Source organism: Netta rufina (assembly GCF_964035555.1).
Source record: "Netta rufina genome assembly, chromosome: 9".
Lineage (NCBI taxonomy): Eukaryota > Metazoa > Chordata > Aves > Anseriformes > Anatidae > Netta > Netta rufina.
The window spans coordinates 19,411,506-19,435,846 of record NC_140132.1 but is presented as its reverse complement, the minus strand read 5'-3'; the positions used below and the strand labels follow the sequence as shown (position 1 = coordinate 19,435,846).

The following is a 24,341-nucleotide window of genomic DNA, read 5'->3' as shown; positions in this document are numbered from 1 at the left end:
TCAGTATTCTTCCATATTGATTACTATTACCATCCCTGAAAGGAAACGCAATTTTTAAACACCATCAGATCTACGAGCACTATGATACAAACCATTATTATTACAGAGAAAGGTTCTCCGGCAATTATGAGAAGGACTAGGAGGGGAATTATGAGAAGGACCAGGAGGGGTGAGATGTTCAGAACCAGAGGTGTTTGTGGTAGAGGCTGCCGAAGAAAATGAGGTGCTGGGGAACCTTATACTTAGAGCTGTGCAAAGTTTAACATGGCTGCAAGACCAGGCTTTCACAGACCTGTTTGTCAGTCTGTTGGTCGTCTCTTCTTGTCTGGATTTAAGCAATGTAGTCTCACTGAATAGCATGTTCTAGTGGGTGCAGGCTCTTCACTGACTGTTCTCAAAATCTGTTAACTCACTGTTCTCTTGTCTTGAGTTTTAAATCTTATTTCCCTGGGTGAAGATCTGAGAACAATGGAGTTTTTGTGCTACAGAGAGAGTCATTAGTTTAGAGATTTCAGAAGTGTGAGCACAGGAGAGCTACAAGTGGATATTCAGTGTACTTTTGCCTTGTGGATTAACCCTAGCATGATGATCTTCTCAGGTACTATTGGTAGGAAGATCACCAGATGGGTGAGAAGTTCAGCCTGATGCTTTCCTGAAGTCTAAATTCACATCTTTAGATTTGGCCTATTTCCAATAGAATGTACGAGGGTTAGTTTCCAGGAAAGTCAGCAGAAGCACAAGGGAAATATCTGTGCACTTGAGAGCACTAGTGACACTTCTTAGCTTGCTAGTCTCAAAAGATGAGAAACTATACCTTTTTAATGTAATTGTTAATTACCTTTTTTTTTTTTTTTTTTTTTTGGCAGCTTCTAGAAAAAACGTTTCTTTCATGAAGGCTCCTATTCGAGTTAGCCTTTGATTCTTTATACAGGAATTGAGACAGGAAGGAAAGCTGTCTACAAAATGCGAGTGAGGCCCAGTGTGAGTATCACTCCCTCCAGTGACTGGTCCAGAAGCTGCAATAGCCTTTCATACCCCTTTCAAACAATTGGAAAGATGAAATCCTGTACTTCCCAGTCTCCAGACCTGATGCACAGCCCCTTCTGGTGACTATTTTTCTGTATCCATGCTCCTGAGATGAAGGCTTCTTCTCTCTCACTTTCTCTGCAGTTCTCTCTCTTCCTCTTCTGGCAGATGAACTTGACTTTGTGCTGTTCAGTAGAACACAGGAGACAGAAAGGTTATGTTTGCTTAATCTTTTGTCCTCTTATTTATTGTTGCTTGAACAGAAGTATAGTATTCAGCTGAAAATCCCACCTTTTAATGGGATCCCTGTCTCAATGACCTCTGATCATTTTAGACCAGAGACATCAGAGGGGGAGATGACTGCTAGAAAAAGGATGTAAACAGGATTGTAAGAACAGCTTACATGCAGTCTGCGCGTGTCCTAGATGGATGTGCTCAGAGGCATTCTCCGCAAAGGGCATTGGTTACAGCTGCAGCACACGTCATGAGTCCAACAGAGCTACAGGACCAGGCTGCCTGGTTCTGTAGATGGCTCGGTCCTTTAGATGTAGATGCTGTATTGTGTATTTTTGAGCAGCTTAAAACTTGGCTTCTCTCCGCTGGAAAACCTTGCTGCTGACAGCAGCTTCCTTTGTGAATTTTGGTGACATTGGTGTGGTTTGGGAACTCTAATGGTAATGTTAGGACAATTCCCAAAGAATTTATCAGACAGTAGTTGAAACTGAAGTCTTTGAGAGTTTGCAGCATGCAACAGACATCTGTGACCATGCTGCGTGCAGCTGTCTAGAAATGGGCACCTCCTGCCTGGCTTATATACCTGGCTTACAACACACCGAGACAAACAGAATACTCCAGACAAATGATTATGGCCTAGTTGTAGCTTATTATTTATTGCAAATTATTGTTATTCGCTGCCTCCAAATTATTGAGGCAGTGAATTGGTTTGTACTTTCTTCAAGCTGGTCAGTGTTTTGCATATTGCTCTCAAAGTGGGATAAAAAAATGACTTAGATATTTTTCTCCCTTTTTTTCAAGGTGGAGAGGGGAGAGATTTCTTTCAAGCTTGAAGCTTAAAGTCCAGTTATTACAAGCCCTACTCTTTATTTCCTACTCCTGGATGATTGTTCTGGTCCTTTTTTTCTGGCTGACACAGCTCTTTTCCCATCTTTCTCATCTTTCCCCAGTTCCAGCAGTACACAGCTCCTCTCCACTCCTTGTTCACAATCAGTGCCTCAGTTTGTCTGTGCTGCTCTGTTCATTTTTTCTAATTGTTGGTTCCTTCTCCCTCCTCCTCTTTACCAGATGCCCAACTTTGCTCTCTTCTTATCGTTCACTTTCTGCTTTCCTTTTGTCACCACTGCTTGCTTCTCACTTGTGGCTGATAGCGGACAGTTGCCTAACAGGCAGACTGATGCCAGTGTTCATACCCCATATTCCTGTTGAAAGTCACTTGCTATATTCCTTGACTTCAGCACACTCCTCCCCAGCCCCAAGGCAGTTGCCATATTTATTGAAATGGAAATTCAGAAGTGGGTTTTTTGTTTTGCTGGAGCCCTCTCTCTGTGCCAGTGTGTTCAGCGGGTTGGCTGCTTTGTTTTTCCTTGTTTTGATGTTGGTAGTACTGGTGCATGACAGAGACAGGCTTTCTTTTTACTCTTCATTGTAACTTATTATGTTTAGATGAATATTCAGTACTGAAACTTCTGTTATTCTTTTTAAGCCTGTCCTGAAATGAAAGATGTGTCATTTAGTTGTGCTGTAGGGGGACTCGATGCAACATGTGTACGCAAGGAATGTTACTGTAACTGTTCCAGATATATTAGAGGTTGGATTGCCATTATCCAACAGGAGTCTCGCAGCCACAGCCAGATTAATTATGGCAATTACTGATGAACAGACACTCTGAACAGAGCCTGAAAGAGTCCTACAGAGTTGTGTTTTTTGTAGGGAAACACTGATGGAGACAGGGAAGAACACAGTCTGCCACGGTTGGAACTTCATAGGCAATAGGGTGAACAAACTTCATTCTTTGTGTTTGGGATATGGAGACTTGGAAGAAGTAGAATTTCCATTTTACTCTTTTCATTTTCCTCTTCTCTGACACCTTCACAGCGAGTGTTGCTGTTGCTGTTGTCCTAGTGGGTCTGAAGTGAGCGGCTGTGCAGTAGGTGTTGTGCCCAAGCATGTAACTGCTTGCCGAGTCAGTAGAGCCACCACACCAACTGTGCTTTTATAAATTCCTTATTGTCTAAGCTGCCTCAGGAGCTAAAATTGCTAAACCATGGATTTCAGAGAGTTCGGTAATGGGATGCAGGTCATTAGTTCAAATCCTGATCATGTTTAGTGGTGTTTGAAAGCTGTTGATATCTGGTGCCATGGGCACGTATGAAGTCCTACAGAGTGTCGTCAGTACCAGAGGCTAGAGCCTTTCTCCAGCATGAACTTTCACACATGTCTAAGCTAAATGTCAGTTACAGGGATTTACATGCCACAGCTATGTAAAACATCGTTCCTCCAGCACTGGTTGTGTTTTCAGTAGGGCTAAATTCACCAGCACAAAGCCTGGCTTATAGCAATCGAGTGTGCTTTGAGTGCCAAACAGGGGCCTAATCCTTTACGCAGCACTCTGCAAAGGTCGCTTTCTTACCTGTGTCCCTCTTCTCCTGTGGCCTTTTAGGCTTTTGCACATCCTGTCATCTTTTTTTCCAAGTTTCACGAGGGAATAGCCTGCCAGCGTTCTCCAGGAGAAAGGGCTGTTTTGTCAGTAACCACAGCCAGCTTACGCAGGTTCTACATTTAGCTCAGCTGCTGAAAGTGTCACATTGTTGTCATAGGCAGCTTATCAGTCCTGTGGGTTTCCTGAAGAAAAGGAGAGAGTAGTCTCCAAGAAAACAAAATTGAAAACAATGTTCCAGAAACTGTGGATTTGACATTAGAATATATTTTTTTTAGGCTGGCTACATATAGGATCCTCTTATAGAGGACACATCCTTGACTTTTTCACAGGAGGAGATAATACAAAAGCATTTGGAATACAGTCTATAAAACCAGACAGCCAAGATTTAATGGGCCTTGAAGTAGATGAATCTGTGAATGAACACGTGGAATTTAAAAATCAATGTATTACATTTTAAATATAATTGCATTTTATGACTATTTTGAAAACTAGACATTGAATTTTAGTTTTCTTCAACTTTTTTTTTTTTTTTTTTTCTTTTTCCTCTTGGCCAATTGTAGATATTTGCCTTGGCTATGAATATTTCCAAATTCAATGAACTTTTATTTTATTTTAAATGAAATCTCAGGTAGTGTTTACGCAGTTCTGAAGCGAGATGGCTGACCAGCTTACTATTTCCAGTGCAGAGAGCCCATCATTGTGGTATCTAGATGCTGAATGAGTGACTTCATGGTATATGTTAGGTTTGAATGGCAGATGGCCTAAACCCCTGCCTCAGATCACAGACTTAAATCCTGCAGTGCTCAATTCAACTTCCTGCACTATTGAGGCAGGCAAAGCAAGGGCAGGAGCATTTGTTATACGTTCATCTTTTGGGTAAATTTGAAAGGCCGAGACTTGTTTGTTGGCTTTACATTAAGAGAAGCAGACAGGTATTTTCTAAAGCTTTGGGCTAAAACTTCATTCATGGATGAGGGCTGTAGTCTCAGAGGGATGCTTTAAGTCTCACGGAAATATTCAGTACTAATTTTTGAAAGGGGCTGGGGGAGCTGATAGGGTTTGGAGTGGCACGTTCAAGCCTGACTTTGGGGCAGCAGTGGGAGGGGAGAGGCTTGTTGGGCCCAGATGCTCTGTGCCAGGTATTAAATGAGTAAGAACTACTTAGCACTACCAGCATTACTAGCCCTTCAGCTTCCTTTTCTGGAAGAGAATAAGGTGTACGTACCCGGTGCTGGCTAGGAAAGGACAAGGGATCAGCCGTGCTCTGCCAGACTGGCCCTCTGGGGCTTGTAGCAGCCCGCAGGACTGGAGGCAGGTAGCTGTCAAAGCAGTTGTTGCTGTAAAGGTTTTCAGTCAATACCTGTTTATATGTATAAGCCTAATGTGACTTTTAGGAACGATTGGTGACTTGCTTCCAGAGATACTGATTTTAATTTATTTATTTATTTTCCTCCAAGGTGCCTATGAGTGAATTTAGTTCCGGTTTTCCTTGGGGAATTTACCACGAGATGTTCTGTACCATCTACTAGCACAAACACATTCTCAATAGCAGAAAGGTCACAGTGCTTCTGAAAGGCTCAATCTTTGTTATGCACCACCTATTCAAAACAATGTCAGCTGGAGAGGGCTTGAAAAATTGATCCAACACCAGCGAGCCAGGTGACTGAAAGTCCTCCTGGTGCTTTGAATGACGTAGCAGAGAGCTGGCAGCAGTGATACAATGGAGTGAGGCTCTGATACCAACCGGAGTCAACACCCAGCTTTTGGGAGAGCCCAAGGTGATGGGACTCCCGCCAGGCTCTATAACTGAAGTGCTGGTGTTTGTAAGCAGCACCAGGAATATGTCCTTACGTTTCCTTTGTAGTGCTTTCATCTCCAAGCACTCTAATTGCATGGCTAGAGAGAATCCCTTACAGATGTTGACCAGTGTTCACAAAACACTTGCCGACTTTCTTGTTAGCCCTTTCTAAGAGCTATAAATTCACTTGAGATGTTTCCCTCAGACAAGATTGTGATCAACAGCAGAAGTTGTGTCTGAATCCCTGCGCTACCAGCTCTGCCACACTTCTGGTTCAGAATGTTCTTGCAATCAAATGCCCCCGCACCACCAAAAAACAAAACCAAAAATGTGTCCTTATTTCTATGTTTTATTAACTTCTATGCCTACAAATCTCTGTGGATTGGACAACCAAGTGGATTTTTTTTTTGGACAGACTTGTAGGCCTCCAGTTTGTACACTCACCAATCAGTAATTGTAATGTAAACTGTTTCAGTGGGTTTCTGTGTGTGATATGGTGTGGAAGGTTCTTAGAGGGCTGGAAATGTAAATGCTATTACGTGGTATGAAAGCCACATTTTCAGTGCTCGCCTGATAACAGGAAGGGTTTGCAATTCTCTGCTTTTTCTGCTTGCTGAGTCCTTGCTGTCCTGTTCAGTTCCTTCTGTGCTGTAACTGTTTGTGTCATTCCTTTTAGGATTCAGAAGGAGGTCTCTATGTGTGCATGAACACGTTTCTGGGATTTGGAAGGGAACACATTGAAAGGCATTACCGGAAAACAGGACAGTGTGTATATTTGCACCTGAAGCGACATGTGAGAGAGGTGAGACTTGTGCTTCCCAACTAACTAGCCTGGCAGTCCTTGGGTCTCTTGCTTGTTTAGATAACGCATTTTAGGCATAGGCCAAACCTTGAATGACAGAAGTAAAGCTGTTCATATTTGGGGCTCAATATCAAATTCAGGTGCTTGGATCCCAAACTATCCTACTGTTTCCATTCTAAGGTGAATGACGAGCCCCAGAGGGTCAGATCTTAAAGGCAGCTTGTTGCCCAGAGATGCATGTAGTTGCCTGGCTTTTGCTGATCTTTCACTACATGCTTCTACATATTGCATATGTATTGTGTGGGTATTACATACATATTGTGGGTAACTAAATGCTTTTTAGAAATGTGCCTTTGAAATGTCAAATGGCCAGTTTAAGCTCAGATTTGTCTGGAAGCTTCTGTTTTTTTTTTTTTTTTTTTTTTTTTTTTTTATTTAAAGTTTTTAGCTTAGGGTGACACAACGTCTTTTCATCCAAAGATCTCTGTGCAATTAAATCATGAGCCTTAATCCTGAGCTGGCCTGTGATCTTAAGCTTAGCTTAAATTAATGCTCTTGCATGCTGTTCAGTCCTACACCCACACACATATGGATGTGCACTTATAAACTTCCTGTTTGCTCTTCTTCCATATCGCTGTGTATCAACAGTAATTTATAACCAGTGTTCTGTAACATCTGTTTTTGTGTGGTTTGTCTTTGAAGGGCCATTGATGACTTCTGACATGAGCTATATGGAAGGCACTGGCTTTGCTTATAGCTTCTTGTCTCTTCCGGCCAGTTAGAGGGCCTAAAATAGCTGCTTTGAGTGGGACAGAATATTTCAGTTTTCTCATTCTACAGTAATGTTTCCCCTGGGTGATGAAGGCCCCGAGTTACGTAAAATGCTCTGACTGCTTATTTTATTTCCTGTAGAAAACTGTTCATGTTTTATCAGAATTACAGAGGCGGATTGCATGTCTCCCATGCAGAGATTATTAATGATGTTTGCTATATTTCAGAACTGTTCTCCCTTGTGAGGCTGATCACTACATTTTCACCTCATACCGTTAAAATTTATGGACCACCTAGTCTAGTTTTAGCAACAGTTCTGAGTGAATTTTGTGCTCTTGAAACATGCTGTCTATGACTAGAGAAAACTGAGCAGAAGATCTATCAGCATTGCTTATATGTAACTTTCTTCCAGCACTTGGTCTGGGAATTTTCAATATTAAGGTACACTAAGGTTAAAATGAGGCCTCAGGTTCCTTCCCTGGATAAGGATTTGGCTGAAGAACTTGGCGAAATAGCTAGCCTGACGGTTATTCGGTGTTGCATACACCTTCAATAGTTCAGAGGTTCCTGTTTTTCTCCTTGTGACTGATGGAGTAGCAGAGGGGCCTGGCATCTATGTTTGAAGGTGGTGACACTCTGGATCATGCAGTAAGAAACAGTGTTTGACCATACTGTACAGGTGAAGACTTTGTAACCTAATACAAGGCTCATAAATAGGATTCCTCGTACATTAGCTGTGTATTTTGTTTACCATGGCTGTTTGATTCTTATGTGCTATGCACGTTTTCCTTTGAGCAATGTGAAACATCAGGCCTTCACCGGAACAGTTTTATGAAGTGTCTGGCACATGCTCTGTTGTGGTTTTGTTTTTTAAGCCAAGCTTTTGATAGTGTGTGATACAGTAAAGCCAAAGGCACTGGTTATACTATCTTAAGGTTCTTTTAGGGAGATTGCTATTCTTGCCTGTGGTTCCCTTGGCATTGTCCTTGCAGAATGTACTGCATTGCTGCAGCAATCCTTGTTTGCTTCCAAAAGTGTTTGGAATAAGTATCAGTCATGTATCTCCTCATAATTCAGTTAGAGGACAAGGGCCAGGTCTTTAGTCTATTGGCTTAAGCAGAGGTCGAATATCTGCCAGTGGCAGAGCAGCAACAGAGGCATCTGATGAATCATCAGAAAAATTTTGATTAAAACACCAAGATTGATTTCTTGTTTTTTCCTTTTCTTTATTTCCTCCAGAATTCAACTGTTCAGAATTTTGTAACTAGCCGCTCTTCCGTAGCATGTAACTGTTGCATCGGTCTGCCTGGGTAATATTCAGCACAGGGCAGAGCTTTAGCTTGGTGCTACAGCAATACCTCAGCCCTGTTGAAAACACTGGACAGAGAAGCATGAAATTTCTTACAGTGATGGGTTCCTGGATATTATTCAGGGACAGTCCTGTTATAAAATAAATAAAAATAATAAAAAATCTAGCAGTGGTGCAGTCAAAGGAAATGTGGAATAGGCCAGTTGACGCCCGGTATGAGAAACACTGCAAATGGAATTTAATGCCACTGCTGGTGCATTGCCTCAGCTCCCATTTGCTGGGATCACATCTGTTAGAAGACAAAGTTGTTTTGTGAATGGGGAACTTTTTCAGTAGTTTCTGACAGGTGGAGAAGTGAAGTCAAACACTGTCGGCTTCTGAGTTTTGCAGGAGTATTGAACACCTGCAGTTCTAGTTCAGATGTAATCAACAGCTTGGGAAAACCAAGCAGAAGCGCTAAATGTTAGACTGGCAGTAACAGAAATGCTGCATGTGAATTCTTCTTCTTTTAAATCTCTAGTCTTAATGATTTTCACAACGTCCCACTTGGAGGCATCTGAATTCAAATGGAGATTTTCACTATTGGAAGCATTTTTTAGTTCTGAAGCTGTGATCCTGGGAATATGTGTAATAGATTCTTAATATATTTATAGTCAGGTTACTCTGTATCTTGCTGCTGCTTTTGTAAAATAGATTCTTGGCTACTTCCTTTCCACTTGTTAAATGCCAGTCGTATGAAGAAAAAAAGTTCTCTGCTTGCTGTTTTACTTCATTGAGGATTTTCTTTTTTTAAAATTATTATTATTATTATTATTATTTTTTTTTTTGAATGCTGGAGTTGCATCGCTGACTCCCTTTCCCTAAGGTTCATGTATATGAATAACACGTTTTGTTCTGAAGTGCAGCCAATGACTGTTAGTTGGTAGTAAGAATGGAAAAATTATCTATGATGTACAGGATTGAGCTGATGACTCAAGCCTTTGCTTTGGTCAATGCTTTATTTACATGGTGAAGGGAACCACCCAAAATATGCGACCCTTTCACCTACCAAGGCATGGGAGGCAAACATGAGCTTTCCCTAGGCTGACAGATTCTTGGCTGCTTTTTGTCCACCTGTTGCATCCCAGTATTATTTAAAATAAATAAATAAACAAAAAAGTAACCTAACAACCTCACCAATTACACTAATGTCATACACTACATAATACAGCATGTTGGCATTATAGTTGCAGAGGCTTATTTGATTTCATTTAATGGTGCCTGCTAAAAAATGGCTTAAGAAGCATGTGCATTAATTTGTTTCCTTAGCCACTAGCATTTTCCCGAGTAGTCTGAAAACTTTTGAATTGGGAAAGTAGTGCTTGAAAGTGAATGTCACGAGGAAATTACTATTCTTTGCTGTGGAGTTTAATTAAAAAAATAAACATAAAAATCCCTTCTAAATAATTGCTTGAGCATTGTCAGGCTTCCTCCATGCTATCTAATACTAAGAAAACATGGTGGTGACTTGGATTGACTTAGATGTAAGCAGTCTTAGTTCCTGATGGAAAGGGCATTTTTTTTTTTTTTTTAATAGAAGAAAATTAGCTGAGCTAATAATTCAAATTGAAGTGGTCATACTGGAATTAGTTATGAAAGACTGAGTCTTCTATGCAGATAATACCTTTTCTTTTTCACTCTAATTCAGCTTTAGTCATTGAGAAATACTGGAGGGAATCTAGCGTTGAGAGGTCTGGGTGATGCTAGATGTCCCTGTCTTGTTGATAGGACAGCAGTCACCCATGAGGATGGTGAGACACACTCTGCTTAATTGCTAACAGAGCAAAGGAAGGATTCAGATGGTGCTTTCCCACTCCGTGAGGGTGGTAAGCAGTGCTGAGCTGGCCCATTGTCAGACGTGAATGAAAAAAAATTGCATTCTTGCTGAACAAGGGCTATGGTTTGATAGAAGGACTGTGAACAAATACACACATGTCAGAAATTACGATGGTATGTGGTTGTTGCTGATTTACTGTCGTTTAACTTGATGCATTTTTAATTGTTTCTTTCTCTTTCCAGAAGGTACCGGGGGCATCTGGTGGAGCTTTACCAAAAAGGAGGAATGCTAAGCTATTTTTAGGTATTGTGAACAGCTGTTTTTGCACAATCCTTTCCTGACCCTATCTGTGCGTGTAGTTGGGTTCTGTCCACCATTGTGTCTGGTTTTGAGGCTCCTAATGGGTTTTCTTTTTCTGTTTTGGCTCTAGTTTTTAAAGGTGGTTCAGACAAGTAATGCTCACCAATTCTGGTGCATATTTGGCGATGGGTGTACGTATACATAAACGAAACATTTTAATCTAAAGTAGCCCCTTTACTGACAAACAGCATAGGTTTTGATAGGCAATTTTGACCAATTCTGTCCCTTTTCTCTCTTTGTGATATACACACAATGTCCTCTTCTTATAAGGTTTATCAATACTTAATGCTTAGATACAACAAGGCTTCAGTGTGGCATTTTTCTGCTCAACAACTTTTCATGGGAAGGGTTGTTTATGTTTCAAAGAACAGGTAAATGCTTTTAAGTGATTGTTGTGGTCAATCCTGTAGTAAATGCTGCAGTACGTACATCATGAGCATCTTTTAACAGTTCTTATTCCATTGTGCCCACAACTACATTCCCTTGTTTCATGGAAAGCAGTTTTCTTACCACACCCCTTTTGACAGAAACATGTAATCTTTTATATCCTTTGATTCAGATTACCCAGAAAACCTGAGGGCTCCATACATATGGATGAGGGAAATTTGATGCAATGCTTATATTCTCTCTCCTCCCACTACTTGTGGTACTTTTCTGTTTCATCTATTATTTATTCTCTCTGTATTAATAGGAAATAGTGATTTTTTTCTCCTGGTAATGAAGAGGTTAAGAGTTTTCATTATAATTTCTAGCTCTTATGGCTAAGTGGAAACAGTAGCATGGTTCCCCATTTGAATTGCTTTGATCTGTGGAATGTGTCCCTAAGAGGCCTTTGCAGATTATGATCGATTAAATTGTTGTTGTTAATGTCTGGACTAAGTTTTGCAAGGAGGGCTTAGAGAGCAAAAAAGTCTAATATAAGTCATAAACAAATGAAATTTCTTTTGTAGGAAGAGACTGTTAGGCTGCAGATGCCATTTACAGTCATTTTACATCAAAAATAATGCTTACCACTGGATGATTATAAAATGATTGGTTCAGAACCAGAGCTGGCTGCAATGCAGCAATGTTTGTACAGCACCAGAAATGTACACGTAAACAAGAGGTGCAAAAACGTGGTCTAACTTTATTCTTGCTGATGTACTGCATAACTCTTTGAGGCTCCTGTCACTGTGGAATGCCGGCACACAGTGTACATGGCATAATGATGTGCCATGTTGGAGGAGTCCTTAAATTCCATCCATGTGCACGAGCATTTTGTTCCCACTGAATAGATCTGGTGCAGCAGTTCCAACTGCCTTGGTCCTGGTGAACTTCTGAAGGCAAAGTGGGTTCACTGGGGGGATTTAGCCCACTGAACTATAATTTTTTTTTTTTTTTCCAGTGCTTCTGGAATCTAATGCAGTTGTGAAAATGTATCTCATGTTGTCTGTTCTGCTGCAGTCCTCTTTGCAGCCCCTGCTGCCTAAGAGTTGTTATATCAACTCTCTGCTCTCATCCTTGAGAGCTTAGCAGATTTTTATTTTTATTTTTATTTTTATTTTTATTTTTATTTTTATTTTTTTGCCATACTTAAAAATCCAGAAATTATTCCTGTCCTTGTTCATAGGACATTTCATCTCAAAGGAAGTGTAAGCACAGAGAGGTCAGCTAGTTTGATCATTTTGCATGTGACAGTAGCAGAGATGGTTAGCAAAATTCGGCATCTTTTCTTTTTAAACTACATTTTCCTCACTGGTTTGGAGCTCCCAGTCTTCTTGCCTTAAAAGAATGTTTTGGTTTTATCTTTCCTATTGTGACCTAGGACACCTGTGATAGTGGTCTGTACCAAAGAGGCTCTAATCAGCCCATATATATATGTACCCTGCCATTTTGGGTTTTTCCTGTGAGGCAAGGATAGAGAATGCTCAGTGGTAACTCTAACATCACTGTGTTTCTAGGTGTATCTGAGTAATTCCCCAAAGGCCCAGAGAATTAAGCTTTGTGTACAAAGCCAATCCAGTTTTGGCATTTGTTGCATTGCTTCTAATAAGCCTCTTTGATGTAAGTCTATTAAGGATATTAAACCCTTTTCAATCTCCTTAGTATTAGGAAAACATATTTTGGATGCTCATTGATTACTTTCTAGCACTGCTGCTGTCCAGCAAATGCAACAGAAACGGACTGCTTGGGTCAATCCACTGGAAGCTTCATCTTCCCTTGAACATTGAAAGATCCGTAGCAAACTGTCTGTGCGTGCATTGTTGTTGTTTTTCGTTTGTTTGTTTGTTTTTCTTATGGTGGAGGCTGGAGGGTGTAAGTTGTGAGAGTTCTGTGTTGTGGTCAGGAAGCATAACAATGTGGTGCATAAAAATGTGTGAACTGCCTTCAATCCAGCTTGTTTAGGTATTGCTAGGCAGTGTGGGTATGGTAACTTCAGCTCAGGTGCTGCCAGCTGTCAGGATTTGGGGTGATACGTGAAGCAGACTGTCTACATCATGGTGCGTGGACGAGTGTCCTTATTGCAATACTATCCAGGCTAGGAAGTTTGAAGACGCTTTGACCTCCTGCTTAAATTGGCCATGATATGGTCAATGTGACACCAGTTTTGAGGAAAAGAGAAACAAAAATAGCATGATGGGACCAGGAAAAATATAATTGCTAAGCTTGATTTTCCCATTAGTCAATCTGGAACAAAAAGAAAAGGATCAGAATTAATAGACAATTATATAAATATAATAAGAAAAAAAGCACTATTTTTTTTTTCTGAAATGAAATAATACTTATGGGTCTGCCAGAAAAGTTGAGGAGAGTCAGACACTACATACATAGGAGCAGTTTGATTAACAGAATGTACTGTGATCTTCCCTGCAAGATCTTGGTCAAAAGGCTGAATGGAATGAGAGGGAAGATCCTTGTATTGAAGGGACCGGAGACTCCGTTCTCACAGGAGAAAGTTATCAGCAGAATCCTTAATAATTTTCTAATTATGAAGAATTAATGTGATTGTAAATGATCTGGAAATGAACTGAAAAATGAGGAAATAGTGTGCTGCTTGATTTAAAATTAGGCAGTAGGTTAAATCTAAAAGTGATTTTTAATGTGTTACTGAGTAACTAAATAATAGAAGAAGTAGATGTTGAAAAATGCAAAGACAAGAAGTGCTCTTCAGAAAGGTAGGGCTGGAAGGTGGCATGGGTGGTTCAGTGAAAATGTTGGCACAGTTATCAAGTGGAAAATTAGGAGTGATAGTTTATATTTTGTTCTCTATTACATCTTGGTTTTTGAACAGAGAAACCAGATCTGCATGCAGTGCCTTCCCCTCTCTCCTCCTTCCCCAAGCCAACCCCTGTCCAAAAACCAACCAACCAAAAACGCAACCAGTTACACCTTCTAGTTTCTAGATACCTACTCTGAGGATGGTATCTCTGCATTTCTGCCTTGTTGTGGTGCATTCTTCGTGGGTGTCTGTTGGCCTATGCCAGACACCAAACTATCGTCTAAAGAGAGCTGCCAGAGTGGCTGTCATAAAATTTGTCCATAGACAGCTGTCCTCTTCTAGATCAGTTACCATAACAGTATCTGCCAGTGCAGCAATTTGCGAGAGCTCTGTTTTGAGCAAAGTCAGGGCTGACTTAGACCATCAATTAAAACAGTTTTCAAATACTCAAATGAACAGCTCTGTCAGCAATCTGTGAGGATGGTAATTGCTGATGAGAGGAGCCTCACTGGTGAGGAGTATCCATGGCACGCAGCTGGTCTCTGAGAAGGCATCGGGAAGGAAAACTTTCACTTAGGGAGTCAGGAGAACATGTAAACCTCTCCTGCCTGGCACCTGCCCATGAATGGCAGTGGTAGTACTGAAAGCTGGAGTTTCCAAGTGTAAAGACCATTTGTTAAAGTGACCACGCTGGGTTTGAGCACAGCTCCACTTAGCTCTCTAATTTCTCGTAGCAGCCATAGCAGGACCCTGTTTTCAGTAAGGATGCTTCTGTTTTATAAGCTGCTGAAGAGGTTTATGTTTATGTAAGTAAACACACATAGATATATACAAACTCATGAATGGAAAAAAAAAAAAGTATCTTAGGAAGATTTTAGTATGTCCTGACAATATTTTTAAATTTTAGCCCAGTAAAATTGTACCATCTTCTGAGCAGTAACAGGGAAACTGATCAGACCATAAGTAAACCTGTTGCCTTCTGGCTTGAGTATAAAACAGTGAGCAAATACCTTACACTAATCAAGTCTTAGTCTGCTGTTTTAGGTGGAACTGTGGAAAATTAGGCTAGCTTAAAAAAGGCTAATGGTGCTAGCAAAGTAGTCCAGAATTTTAACTTTGGTGGATGAGCTTTGCTTGTTTAACTCATGACTGTACCAGAAATCCCATGGACGAGGTCTCTATCTTGCAACAAGAGTGAGATATTAATGCTTTGGAGATGTAGCAAGCATTATGAATGTGGTTTTTACATACAGTGAATAATGGGAATGATTCTAGCAGAATGTTTTGCTTTTCCTTTTCATATAAAGGAGAATGCTATGGCTGTAAAATATTTCTTCTGTTTCTTCATTTTTAGTTAGTTTGTCTGATGAGGTTGGTGTTTCAGACGTGCCTGAAGACAAATGAACTGAATACCTTGTAGTTTGCAAAGTGCTGCTGCAATTCGTTATTATTTAGAGGCTTCAGGAAGAAATTACTGATTTAAAGACTTAATCCTACTTTTCCAAGTTGACACAAATTTGTTGATTACTTTCAGTGAGAGCAGGATCAAGCCCAGATTCCTGTCTTTCTAGGCTTTCAGAGGTAATTGCAGTCTCATTAGTCAACATCTTCATTCAATTTTCACCTTTGTGTTCCCTTTCATACACACAGACACATCCATACGCACAGGATATCCTGTTTAGAGGTCCTGCCTGGAATCTCCTTATGCCCCTATTATTAGTGCCATCAGTTGGTAACTTGTCTAAATCTGATCTGGGCAAGTCCACTCCTTCCCCTCGGGTGGGTTGGCTTACAGTACCCCGTCTTCCACCCGCAGCTGCTGTTTTCAGTCAGCCCAGCAGCAATGCATTTCTCACTGTCACTGAAATGACGCCTGGGAGCTGGAGTAAATTTACTCTACTGACTGCTTGCCCAAAATAATGTCAGTCGAGCCTCTGTTTTAACGTGTCTGTTATTTTGCTTTCCCTGTTGTCCTGGCCTCCCAGCACAACACTTGTGACCTATGGGCACTCTGCTTTAGTGACCACAGTGTTTAAGTGGGGCTCTGACGGGGCTCTGTAAAGCTGTTCGTCTACTGGAATGGGAATGTTGTCATGTAGACATTCACCACCAAGCTGTCAGCTCCTTAGAAAGTGTAGTGTTTGGTTGTCTTGTGGCAGTCGTAGAACTGGAGTGAACCTTTTGTTGCCCAGAGATTCTTCTACACACAGGGTATCTTGGAAGATCATCCTTGCCTAAGAAACAGCCTTGTATGAAGCACAGAACTTGAAAGTTTATCCAACTTAGTGCCTTTATTGTTACACTATCTTATAGTCAAATACACTCAAATCTGCAAGTAGAATTCCCCCACTCCTCTTTCCCACAGTTACTCTTTTTCCTTTGTCAAATTCTGCACTGGTTTTAAAATCCACATTAGAAGTGTCCTGCAGGCTATGCATGATGCCCAGTGGCTATGGGGTCAGCCTCACTTAGTGTGGGCTCCACTGCCTCCCAATGTACTGGTCATCTGCTTTTATTATAGCTAAGCTCGTGCTTTCTTAGCTACATTGGCCTTTGCACAGACACAGAAAATATAATACAGGTGGAACTTCTTACCATACTTAGCAGCTGTGGCTCTCTGCATACAAGCCAAGATTTGAAAGCGTAAGTAGTTATTTGGGGATTTTCAACTTGACATCATTAAGGGGCCTGCCTGACAGTGAACATAAGGGATTAGTTTATGAGGCTGTCTGCTGTATCAAGAGCTTTGAGTGTGTGACCTTGGAAGTCCTTTCCACCCTTACGTGCTGGACATAAACACTGAGAAACTGGCCTCAGAGTGACAATTGCCAAAAATCATTAGCGGTCCTTGTCATCCTTCTTCAGAAGTAGTAGGTAAGTGGAATGGAAGTGTACCAGCTTTATGTGGTCACCATTACAAGTGGAGTTGCAAGTTAAATCTTCATCATTTATTTATTTATTTATTTATTTTCCCTGGAATTGGTATGATGTTGTGTGTATCTTTCTGTAAAATAAGAAGCGCAACGTCTGCTGTGTCAGACGTTCAGAATGCCACGCTCACAGGACATCGTGTTTTGCTTTTCTAGTAATGGGAATGGTATGAAGCCTAAAAAGGTAAAAAGGAACTTTTTCTCTTCCCGATGCAAGCAAAAGGCTGATGCTCCTAAGTATGCGATGTCCTTAGATGGCAGGGGCTGATTGCTAATAGGATACTCAGTCCTTCATCTCTGGATCCCTAGCTCAGCTGCGGGTCAGGTCAGTAGCAGAAGTTGCTGGTGAGGTGAGCTGAAGAGCATGCCTGAATTCTGAATCCAGGCAGCTGTATCATTGCTGTTCCTGTATAGCATATTGTAAATACTACAAGCTTTTAATGTTGGTCTCATAAAGAAATGGAAATACCAGCAGACCTTACACATGTCTTGAGATAACCATTACTCGCTGATGTGAGCTGTCCTCAGGTTCCCTCTGGTGGCAGAGGGAAGCGTGTGTGACTGCAAGCCCTGGAAGAGGCGATTGCTGCCTTTAAGCCTGCCTCAGCATCCAACATATTTTTATCTTTGAGGAACCTGCACAGGTTGAAATCTTTGTAGTGTTTTGGAGGTGGTCAGCACTTTTGTTTTTGCCATGCTGGCCCAGTCAAGTTTCCTATACGGGCATTACATGAAATTTATTGGTGATGTGTTGCCATATGGAGATGCTCAGTTTCTTTGCTTTGTAAGCAAGAGCTTAGAGTTGCAGACTGCATCTGTTGAGATTTTTCTCCTTCATCAAAACACAAGCTTGTAGTACAAACTGTGAAAGGAGCCCAGAGTTAAGTGAGGTTGGTGGTTATCTCTATTTTGCTGCAGTAAGAAATAAACTGCACTTGCTTTTAGCTGTCTGAGGCTAGGGATGAGATGTGGGAATACTTCCATCCATGGACATCCTGGGAGGAAAGGCCACAGATGGAAGATGAATGATGGCCGCAGTGTGTTTCAGACCGGTCTGTGATCCCAAAAATATGGGGTGCTGAAACAGAGGTGTGTTGTTTCTGCTGTTCACTTTAGGCATAGCTACTGTGACAATGTTTCAAGATTCTAGGTGAAATGCACATCAGTATTACATGCTGATTTTGTCCAAAGTGAGCAAAATTTTGTTAGCTGCCTCCCAGAATGAAGTGTCTGTAATAGCAGACTGCTTGGAAAGGGGCCAGATCAACTGTGATTGTGACTAAGGATCAGATTAATTTGGAAATGTTGGTCCTCAGCACACGGTGAGATGGTGAGATTTCAGTTTAGATCAGGATTTCACAAATATTTTTAGCCAGAAGAAACTACTGACAGTGTAAGTTTCTAGGTTGATGCCAGGCAGGCAATGCCTCATAGAGTACTACTGTCACAGTTTAGGAACCTTGATCTCGGAACAATCTGCTAACATTCCCCATCTTTTTTTCCAGATCTAGAGACAAACAGTGATCTGAACGGTGATGACTTTGAATATGAAGATGAAGCAAAACTTGTTCTATTTCCTGATCACTATGAAATCTCATTGCCAAACATAGAAGAGTTACCAGCACTGGTCAGTGAGTGTGTGCAAATGGTGATAGGAATTTTATTCTTATCAGGATGGAGTGTTTTTTTTTTTTTTTTTTTTTTTTTTTTTTTACTTATGGTGCTTCTTTTTTACAAAAAGATATTAACCAACTCTAATACAGGCAGGCATTTTAAAAATCTGTTTTGTCTTCGTTTCTTGGATTTCCTTTTACCTGCTGTATTCCTTCTCTTATTATGATGCCAGCTTGTCCCAGGGAAATTCATGTATTATATGTTGCGCTTACTCCCCTGCTAAAATAATAACTGCAGTCCAGAAAAATACTGGTGTACCCAAACATATAAAAAGTCTTACTGATACACAGTTCAATGTGGTTAGCAACCAGGCTGGATGTCAAGTTCTCACCAGTCACTGAACCATGTTAGGTTTTGAGTTTGATCTTCCTTTGCCTTCCAGGTGACGATAGCTTGTGATGCACTCCTCAGCGCAAAATCGCCCTACAGGAAGCAGGAACCTGACTCCTGGGAAGAAGAGCTACAGGCGTCTAAACATGCCAAAACACTTGTACAGTTAGACAATGGTGTTAGAATTCCCCCCAGGTGAGTATAGCAAGGTTTAATCATTTTTGGCTAATACAGTCCAGAGTTAAAAATGAATAAATAAATAAAAATTAATGCCAGTAACTCAGCCAGCAATTCTCTTGCACAGCTCCACGCTGGCTGTGTATGTTTGGTTTGTCCTACCAGGTCAAACTGGGAATCATTCTGAGAATCCAGAACTGTTTTCTGCCTTACTTATTTCTTTCATTTCTTGCTTGTTTCTCTTGCAGTGGTTGGAAGTGCTCAAAATGTGACCTGCGGGAGAATCTGTGGCTGAACCTGACAGATGGCTCGGTGTTGTGTGGGAAGTGGTTCTTTGATGGCAGTGGAGGGAATGGACATGCAGTGGAGCACTACAAGGAGACAGGCTATCCCCTGGCAGTGAAGTTGGGAACCATCACTCCTGATGGAGCAGGTCAGCCACTTGGCAGGTTCTGAGATGGGGAGTCTTGTCTGCACGAGACAAACAGTGTAAATCTATTACCAACTGGGTTTGTGCCTCCAGTGCAAGTATTTGTTAAATTGATATGGAAAGGGAAGCCCTGTGAGTTTGTGAATCTTGATCAATTTGACGAGAACGACACACTCCATTTGGAGAGAGCTCTTGCATTTTTTTAATCTGTTCTTCTCTTCCTGTTTCGTGTTTGATATAAACATTATTTTGGTTTTGTATAATAGTAGATTCATAATAGATTGGGAAGAAGGGTGTTGTTTGGAACCAGTGTAGTCCTGAGAAACAATATTTTTAGTTCAGCTAAGTTTGCTGTGTAGTGTAGGGCAAATGGTTCAATTTTGTATAACATAGAAACAACAACAGAATAATGATTTTTAAGTCAGAAAAGTCTATTCTTTTTAAACATGTATTTTTTTTTTATCTACTGGGAAGTGTTCTATAGTTCTGTGATTTGGTAACATTTTGTTCAGTGTAATGAACCTTCATGAGGCTGCTGTGATGCATGCTTGGTAGGGGGAAAAAGCTATAGGAGTATCCTTGTTTGCATATTCTCATTGTGTGACATTCTGCAGTGTTGCTGTGGAGAGGGTTATGGGGTGTGAGAAGTACAAGGAATAAAACCATGAGAAGCAGAAAAAATCATAAGCAAAGAGACCCTTTGCTGCAGATGTAAGGAGGGGAAAAAAAAGGAATACCAGACAGCATGATTATGTTTGGTTTTTAGTGCTGGTGGCCATATGGATGAAAAACAGCTTTTTAGAACAGCAACTCCCCATTTATTTATTTATTTACACACATCAGTTGAGAATTTTTCATCTTTAAGTCCTATTCAGTTTCAGGAAAAGGAGACTGTAGTCAGATTCTACCAGCTGTGCCACAGAAACACTGAGCAAAATTAGTTCTCTTCTCTCCCAAATGGAATAATTTTTTTCTTGGGTGAACCTGGTCTCAGATGATTCCTATCTGAATCTCTCAAATACTGAAGGTGGTTAGGATTTTCCTGGATGTAGGTTACAACTGCATCTACAAAATAAACAATAAGCTTTAGTGTTTGTTTCAATTCTTTTTTTTTTTTTTTTTGGCATCTTTACTAGCAGTACTTCTTTCCTACAGCTGCTGTACTTCTGCCTCCCACTGATCAGCTGCTTCTTCTCTCATGTGGCCTTTGGGATAACAAAGGACAGGCTGTCATCTTTCCCTCTGAATAAGGGGCAGCAGCTGTTCTCCACAGACCTTTGTTCTTCTGGATGATGTTAACTTGGTGTCCCTATAGAAAAGATTTCCCTCCCCCAACCTTTCTTGTTTCCTTTTCAGTAATCATTCTCTCTGATCTATATTACAATGGTAATCATAACCTCTCTATAGGGCTGGATGACAGATGAGCTTCAGGAAAGAGGCCCCATGGCTGATCGTGATGTAAAGTCTGTCTGGTTTCTGCTTCCCTGAGCTGGAGGTGAAGAGGTAATGGTAGAGGAGTAATAAGTGTTGGTCCCTCTGCTGACATAACTTAATTGTTTTTCACACCAGTAAGAAGGAAAAAGAGGTGGTGCCAGTACTCTGCTTATATCTACCCTGTTTATACACAGAGGGAGCAGAGGAGAGCGGCTCCCTGTCTTTTCTTGGGAAATCTGTCGCATACACTGTGAGGGATTTCTGGGGCATTAGCCCCCTTTTGTAGTGTTCTGTCAACAAAAAGATCTGGGATCAGGTCAGAAATTGAACCAAACTTCTGCATTCCACCCTAGGATGCACAGAAATCAAGTTTTCTTCTCTAGGCTAAGTACTTCTTGGCAGTCTGTGCTACCTGCTAGCTCACTTGACAGCGTCATTAGGTTTGATTTGAAGTATTTGTGAGGTAACGTGTTTGAAACTGCTCTGAGCACTGGAACAGGTGTTCAGCAGTACAGGCCCTGTCTGACAGGTTCTTGAATGAAGTGCTTTGTGGATCCCAGTCTCAATAATTGTCAGATACTTCTTTGGGGAATCCTGTGCAACTTGTTTCTTCATGGACCATTCCCCTTTATGCTTTAAGTAGGAAAGTGTGATGTCCACGCAGCCAGTACAGGCATAAATCTTGAGCTCGAGAAGCAAAGGAAGTAAAGGTAGCATGGTCACTTTTTTTTTTTTTTTTTTTTTTTTCTTACTGCAGTACAAATTACAATGATTATTCTCTGTTTAATAATGTTTTGTGGTGCCTATCTCAGATTTTTTATGTTTTCTTGCTTTTTTCTTGTATTCCTCTTACTTTCTTACTCTGACATCAGTCTTTGTGTGTCACACTTGCTGACTTGTATACAGACTCTTGCAGGAGAGCACTACAGACCTGTGTTTGGGGGCTGTCGTCTTCTTTCTATAATTTGCTGCCCTCTGATTTTTTGAAATATGTGATTTTTTTTTTGTCTCATGAATTTAAGTTGGCTACACAGCAGAAAGTACTGAAATATATGAGACGAGCTGAACCTGAGGGAAGGTTAACGTTACGTGTTCCATTTCTGTTGCTCTGGGTTGGCAGTCCCAGATGTCTCTCTCCATTCACCAGAAATGAGGAAAAACAAAATCAAAGCTTCCATGTTGAAAGAAGTCACCTGAGATCAGTTGATGTGTAATCCTGCTTGGGTAAGGTGTTTGAGCTTTACAGGATATTTTGGCTGTTCTATGACCTCGCCAGGAGACTATGGGAATGTTGTGATCTCATGTGTGTGGATGAGGTGTCATGTCTTCTGGGCACGCTTGCTACCATGCAGTGGAATTCCAGCAGATGGGCAGCTACAGCCCCACACATGCCAGAGGGGTCACGAGGACCAATGTTAATAAAGGGTGTGATGGCCGATCAGCAGAAAGCAGCACAACCCAAAACCACCATTCCTCAGTTTGAGAGAGTTAATGTTTTTTTAAGGGCTGCCAAATTTTAAGTTGCATTTAGATCTTAGAATGGTGACTAGTCCTCAAGCTGTCATTTCAGCTTGAGTTTCCTACTAGCAGTCCTCGAGGAGACTGCCTTCTTGTTAAATTCTTACACATGTGATGGGCTGAGGCAAAGCCAAGGTCTGTAGTTGCCAGGAGAGAGCAGAATAATGACCCTTCAGAGGTGGTATTTGTGCTGTGAACAGCCTTTATCTGGATTCCTGCTCTCTCCTCCTAAGTTTATTTCTGTTTTCTACTGGTTCAGATTTCTCTGTCAGCCTGGATCTAGTCACATGGAGCAAGGTTACTGAGAGAAATTCTGCTGGGTGTGAAGGACACTTGGCTGAGAGGAGTGCAGGCAGACCGGTAGAGGGATTCTGGGGTTCGGTGTGAGTAGAGACCAGAGCAGGTCATAAACTACAGAGCCATAGGGTAGAAAAGAGAGAAAGAAGATGGAAGGCCTGTTCAAGTCATTCTAGTGAGTGTCTTATAACGCCTATCTTTATATGATGCTTGCAGCTTTGTTTTTTACTCAAGTAGGTAAAAACTCAGCTTCATTACAAGTCTTGCTTGGTAAATGATAAAAATGAGTTTTTATCTCCATTTTGTCCCTCTGTTGGATTTATTAAACTTGGTTTCATAATGAAAATATCACTAGACATATTGTTTCCTTCCTCAGTTTGAACTTTGCCCTTCCTAAATGTTTATGGGCCATAAGGACCTATTTTAGAGCTAGAACTGAAATTTAAATCTTTCATATAATAAAGCCAGACACCCCAATAATGAAATCAGCCTTTCTCCCTAACCACAAGATTAATCTTCTAAGTCCGGTCCAAGTTTCATCTAATAAAGACATGCACAGTTTTTCCTGCATCTCCACAGGAAAAGAAAATCAGTGGATTCCTTGAACTGTACTAGAAACACCACTGGCAGTAGTCAGTGGGCTCTACATGCTCAGTTTTAATGCGATTGCCTGTATCTAGTAGCTCCATAAAAAATCAGAATCTCTCGTTGTCATGTTCAAAACGTAGACTGTCTATGAATCCGAGAATTTCATGTTCCCTGTTCATTCTTTTTGCTACAGATTTTTTTTACTTACTTTGGGGGGAAAATACTGTAATTGCTATAAACATTCTTAGGTTTTAATACTGTGAGGTCATCTAATTTGTTCTAAGAAGAAGAGTTGACGTGATTGTGTTGAAAATATTTAAGACATTTACTAAGCTGTGTGGGTCTGTATGCATACAGCTGCCTGTTGGTCCTAACCAAACCCAGAGAATACGAATTAGGCATCTTGCGTAGGCATGCCTGTACCGAGAATGCAATGTTAGTAAACAAAGAGAAGGAATAACATTTGATACAATAGATCATCTGTTCTCTTTGCTTTTCTAGATGTCTATTCCTTTGATGAAGAGGAGCCAGTTTTAGATCCACACATAGCAAAGCATTTGGCACACTTTGGGATTGATATGCTGCAGATGCAAGTGGTAGGAAATGAATCTTCTTGGTTTCTTTTTCTCTTCTAGCTGGGGACAGGAAGAAATAGAAAAAAGATGCTTGTAGTTTATATTTGTGTGATTGCTTCCGACTGTTATGATAATATTTAATTTTGTAAAGTTTAGTCAGCCAGTCCATGTTATATTTTCTGAGGTCTGGATGAGTGAATCGTTATTCTCAAATCTGAGAATTGCCTTTCCAAAAAGTTCCTTTGTAGTCAGCAGTTTATATGTGTCACTTCTCTTCTTCTGTGCCATTTTCCTTCAAGATGAAAAATGCCATTCAATTAGATAATAATATCTTGAATATTTAATTACAATGAGTGGAGGAAAGCCTGTTAATTGTGTAAGTAGATAAAAATATCAAGCAAAAATAAATTAATGGACAAGTAAAATGTGATTGAAAATGTCTTTATGTGAAGCTATAAATTTCAGTCTAGGTCTTGTTAATACAGACATTAAAAATGAATAAATACATGCTTTCACTGAAGTGTAGGAGTATGGATTATAATGTGGTATACCAGAAAGAGACTGGGGCAAACAGGGTCCTGTTCCTGGCAGTAGAAAAGTCCTTTTTACTAATTTGTATCTTGACGGATG

The 24,341-nt window shown here is 40.7% G+C and overlaps 1 protein-coding gene across 1 annotated transcript in view; it reads left to right on the top strand.

The window, feature by feature from the left end:
* The window catches only part of USP13 (ubiquitin specific peptidase 13), a 47,975-nt gene that overhangs the window by 2,824 nt on the left and 20,810 nt on the right, over positions 1 to 24,341 (top strand). The window contains exons 2-7 of the mRNA XM_084292263.1: positions 6,178 to 6,303; positions 10,442 to 10,502; positions 18,194 to 18,315; positions 18,745 to 18,887; positions 19,118 to 19,302; positions 23,638 to 23,732. Of these exons, the coding sequence (XP_084148389.1) occupies positions 6,178 to 6,303; positions 10,442 to 10,502; positions 18,194 to 18,315; positions 18,745 to 18,887; positions 19,118 to 19,302; positions 23,638 to 23,732 (732 nt within the window). The remainder of the gene's footprint in view (positions 1 to 6,177; positions 6,304 to 10,441; positions 10,503 to 18,193; positions 18,316 to 18,744; positions 18,888 to 19,117; positions 19,303 to 23,637; positions 23,733 to 24,341) is intronic.